At 50.4% G+C, this 5,000-nt stretch overlaps 1 protein-coding gene across 3 annotated transcripts in view; it reads left to right on the top strand.

The window, feature by feature from the left end:
* LOC143099998 (guanylate-binding protein 7-like) overlaps window positions 1-5,000 on the top strand; it is a 14,058-nt gene that overhangs the window by 8,253 nt on the left and 805 nt on the right. The window contains exons 7-8 of one of the 3 annotated variants that reach the window (XM_076262916.1): window positions 3,465-3,691; window positions 4,325-5,000. The exon at window positions 4,325-5,000 is cut by the window's right edge and continues 805 nt beyond it. In XM_076262916.1, coding sequence (XP_076119031.1) covers window positions 3,465-3,691; window positions 4,325-4,549 — 452 coding nt within the window. In that variant the 3' untranslated portion in view covers window positions 4,550-5,000. Of the gene's footprint in view, window positions 1-2,240; window positions 3,692-4,324 lie in introns of those variants that run through there. The other 2 variants (XM_076262914.1, XM_076262913.1) reach the window with 2 other exon arrangements.

Below are 5,000 nucleotides of genomic sequence, written 5' to 3'. Positions count from 1 at the left end.
GGATGTGTTTATCCTGAAAGTAGGTTGCTGTTTTGATTCATGTCTAGAGGAGGCTTTCTTAACAAAGCTGGTAAAATATCACCCTCTTGTACAGCAAATAACTGGCCTTGGCTACAAATGTCAATATCTGGTACTTATCTTTGGCAGCCTGGGCCACGTGCATAGGCTTGTCATTAGGGGTCTCAGGATAGTTGGTTTTACAAAAGCAAGGGCAAAGCAAATTGCCAAATACTGCTCAATATCCTCCATTATTGGAAGTGGCCATATATGGAGAAGAAGGTGTTGTGTGTATGTGGAAGTGGCCATATATGGAGAAGAAGGTGTTGTGTGTATCCATTAATCTGCTGTTGGAGATTGTGTGTGTGAGTGTGTGTGTGTGTATGTGTGTGTGTGTATGTGTATATGTGCGTGTGTGCTGTTTGAGATTGTCATCAGACGTCATTGGTGGATCTTGCCTTAGCAATGTTCTGTATCTGTAACATTTATGTCCTTATGTACATTTATTATATAATACATAAATAAAGTAGTTAAAATGTGTGTGTGTGAGAGAGAGAGAGACTGTGTGTGTGAGAGAGAGAGAGAGAGACTGTGTGTGTGTGAGAGAGAGAGAGAGACTGTGTGTGTGTGTGAGAGAGAGAGAGACTGTGTGTGTGTGTGTGAGAGAGAGAGAGACTGTGTGTGTGTGTGTGTGAGACGTCTGTTCACCTTAACTGTCTTCTGTTTAACTACAGAGTGCAATTGGAAGTTTGATGCATTTTGGGCATGATCATCTCTTATCTTATGTGTTAAGCATCTTGGGAATGATAATCTCTTATCTTATGTGTTAAGCATTTTGGGCATGATAATCTATTATTTTATGTGTTAAGCATCTCTTATCATATGTGTTAAGCATCTGCGAGTTTCGGTCGGTGTGAGCGAGCGGACTTTCAGTTGACAGTAATTAACACCCTTTTGAACAATCTAAGCTGTGCTAACGTCAGAGGGCGGGATCAGACGTGACTAGCTCCTTATAATATCGGAGCACCTCTCAGTTAATCAGACAACAACTGCAGTGCGTTGGGAGAGAGAAAGGAAGAACACATAGGCTACTATTGGCCTATCCTCTCCAATTGTTTAGAATGGAAGAATTGGAAGTTGACAGTAATTAACACCCTTTTGAACAATCTAAGCTGTGCTAACGTCAGAGGGCGGTCTACGCTGATTCATCAGTAGTGAGACGCGAGGACAGCTGCATGCGATTCCTGTCAGCATAACAATAGAGGCTGTTGCTGAGGCGTCAGCGTAAGCGTCAGCCCTCGTTTCAGCCGTACTCGTTAATCGGCCCGGGTAACACCGTTACTTAAAGCTTCTCTCAACCCTGCTCAAGTCGAGAACTACCGCCCTGTCTCCCTCCTGCCTTTCCTATCCAAAGGCATTGAACGAGCAGTCTCCAAACAGGTCTCTGACTTCCTTTCACAGAACAACCTTCTGGATCCAAATCAGTCTGGATTCAAAAGCGGCCACTCTACCGAAACGGCTCTGCTGTCTGTAACAGAAGCCTTAAAAGAAGCCAGGGTGACCGCTCGGTCATCAGTACTCATTCTGCTTGACTTATCGGCTGCCTTTGACACGGTTAATCACCGCATCCTTCTCTCTATACTCGCTAACATGGGAATCTCCGGTTCTGCTCTCTCCTGGTTTGAATCCTACCTCACAGGACGCTCGTTTAACGCATCATGGCTCGGTCAACTATCTGCACCTCACCATCTCACCACAGGGGTCCCCCAGGGCTCAGTGCTGGGCCCCCTTCTCTTTGCTATCTACACCACCTCCTTGGGACAGATCATCCGTTCGCATGGCTTCTCATACCACTGCTATGCAGACGACACACAGCTCTATCTGTCCTTTCCACCTGATGACCCCTTGGTTTCAGCACGGATCTCGGACTGCCTCTCAGACATAGCTACATGGATGAAGGCACACCACCTCCAGCTGAACCTCTCAAAGACTGAACTGCTGGTCCTCCCAGCTAAACCTACCATACACCACGACATCAACATCAAATTTGACTCCCTGTCTGTTTCACCTACCAGGACTGCAAGAAATCTAGGAGTTGTTCTCGACAACCAACTAACCTTCTCAGATCATGTTGCCTCAGTCGCCCGGTCATGCCGTTTCGCACTCTACAACATACGGAAAATCAGGACTTACTTGACTCAAGATGCTACCCAACTTCTGGTTCAGGCAATAGTCATCTCACGACTCAACTACTGCAACGCCCTCCTGACAGGTCTCCCAGCCTGCGCAGTGAAACCCCTTCAGATGATCCAGAACGGAGCGGCCAGAATGATCCAGAATGGTTGCTCTGTCTCTCCCTCTCCCCTGTGTCCTGCCTCCCTCTCCCCTGTGTCCTGTCTCCCTCTCCCCTGTGTCCTGCCTCTCCCTCTCCCCTGTGTCCTGTCTCTCCCCTGTGTCCTGTCTCCCTCTCCACTGTGTCCTGTCTCCCTCTCCACTGTGTCCTGTTTCCCTCTCCCCTGTGTCCTGTCTCCTGTCTCCCTCTCCCCTGTGTCCTGTCTCTCCCCTGTGTCCTGTGTCCTGTCTCTGTCCTGTGTCCTGTCTCTCCCTCTCCCCTGTGTCCTGTCTCCCTCTCCCCTGTGTCCTGTCTCCCTCTCCCCTGTGTCCTGTCTCTCCCCTGTGTCCTGTCTCTGTCCTGTGTCCTGTCTCTCCCTCTCCCCTGTGTCCTGTCTCCCTCTCCCCTGTGTCCTGTCTCTCCCCTGTGTCCTGCCTCACTCTCCCCTGTGTCCTGTCTCTCCCCTGTGTCCTGTCTCCCTCTCCCCTGTGTCCTGTCTCCCTCTCCACTGTGTCCTGTCTCCCTCTCCCCTGTGTCCTGTCTCCTGTCTCCCTCTCCACTGTGTCCTGTCTCCCTCTCCCCTGTGTCCTGTCTCTCCCCTGTGTCCTGTCTCTCCCTCTCCCCTGTGTCCTGTCTCCCTCTCCCCTGTGTCCTGTCTCCCTCTCCCCTGTGTCCTGTCTCTCCCCTGTGTCCTGTGTCCCTCTCCCCTGTGTCCTGTCTCCTGTCTCCCTCTCCCCTGTGTCCTGTCTCTCCCCTGTGTCCTGTGTCCTGTCTCTGTCCTGTGTCCTGTCTCTCCCTCTCCCCTGTGTCCTGTCTCTCCCTCTCCCCTGTGTCCTGTCTCCCTCTCCCCTGTGTCCTGTCTCTCCCTCTCCCCTGTGTCCTGTCTCTCCCCTGTGTCCTGTCTCCCTCTCCCCTGTCTCCCTCTCCCCTGTGTCCTGTGTCCTGTCGCTCCCCTGTGTCCTGTCTCTCCCCTGTGTCCTGTCTCCCTCTCCCCTGTGTCCTGTCTCCCTCTCCCCTGCGTCCTGTCTCCTCCTCCTCCCCGTCCTGGTCTCCTCCTCCTCCCTCCTCCACCTCCCCCCTCCTCGTCTCCTCCTCCCCCTGCGTCTCCTCCCTCCCCATCCTGGTCTCCCTGTAGAGGGCAGGAGGAGGGCTGATGAGGAGGCGCGGCGCGTGCGATCTCAGGAGGAGGAGCGGGAGAGGCAGGAGCAGCACCAGCGCGATGAGGAGCGCAGCTTCCGGCAGAACTTGGAGCAGCTGGAGGAGAAGATGGAGCGGGAACGCCACCGAGCCCAGGAAGAGAGGGAGCGCGTCATCAACGCCAAACTACAGGTGAGGAAACGCGTCATCAACGCCAAACTACAGGTGAATCATTAACACTAAACTACAGGTGATTCATTACCACTACAGGTGAATCATTAACACTAAACTACAGGTGATTCATTAACACTACAGGTGAATCATTACCACTAAACTACAGGTGAATCATTAACACTAAACTACAGGTGAATCATTACCACTACAGGTGAATCATTACCACTAAACTACAGGTGAATCATTACCACTACAGGTGAATCATCACCACTAAACTACAGGTGAATCATTACCACTACAGGTGAATCATTACTACTACAGGTGAATCATTAACACTAAACTACTGGTGAATCATTACCACTACAGGTGAATCATTACCACTACAGGTGAATCATTACCACTAAACTACAGGTGAATCATTACCACTACAGGTGAATCATTACCACTAAACTACAGGTGAATCATTACCACTACAGGTGAATCATTAACACTAAACTACAGGTGAATCATTACCACTAAACTACAGGTGAATCACTAACACTAAACTACAGGTGAATCATTAACACTAAACTACAGGTGAGGAGAGGAAACGTTAAACTAAAGGTGAGAAACATGTCATTAACGTGTGTGTTTGTGTGTGTTTGTGTGTGTGTGTGTGTGTGTGTGTGTGTGTGTGTGTAACAGGAGCAGAGGGAGCTACTGGAGCAGGGCTATGCGGAGCGGGCGGAGTCTCTAGGGAAGGAGGTGGCGGCTCTGCGCGAGGAGGCGGAACGTGAGGCGGGGTCAGCAACTCGAGGCTCCGCCCTCAGCAGCGTCCTGAACACGCTGGGCTCGGCGGCTTTGGTCTTCATGCCGGGGATCGGCAAAGTGGTCGGAGTGGGACTCATCGCTCTGTCACGCCTCGTCTGACTGGACAATTGGACATACACACATGCACACACACATGCACACACACACACTCACACACACACACATGCACACACACACACACACACACACTCATACACACACACATGCACACACATATGCACAGACACGCACAGACACACACATGCACACACACACATGCACAGACATACACACACCTACACACACACACAGACACACACACATGCACACACATATGCACAGACACGCACAGACACACACACACACATGCACACAAGGGCGTCGTAGTGGGGGGACAAGTGGGAATAAATTACCCGGGCCCCAAGTGGGGGGAGGGCCCCTGAGGAGTTGAATTTTATTTTCCTTAATAATAAATAATGTCCTTAATTTAAAGATCTTAATAAATGTTATTACATTAATACACAGGATTAGATGTTAAAATCCCTTGTGCCAAAATCCAAGGTAAAAACAC

Source organism: Alosa pseudoharengus, unplaced genomic scaffold (assembly GCF_046254945.1).
Source record: "Alosa pseudoharengus isolate Yale_2024_CS ecotype anadromous, Long Island Sound unplaced genomic scaffold, YU_APseudo_1.1 YU_APseudo_1.1_scf_3, whole genome shotgun sequence".
In the NCBI taxonomy this organism is placed as follows: Eukaryota; Metazoa; Chordata; class Actinopteri; order Clupeiformes; family Clupeidae; genus Alosa; species Alosa pseudoharengus.
This window is presented reverse-complemented; position numbering and strand designations above follow the sequence as displayed.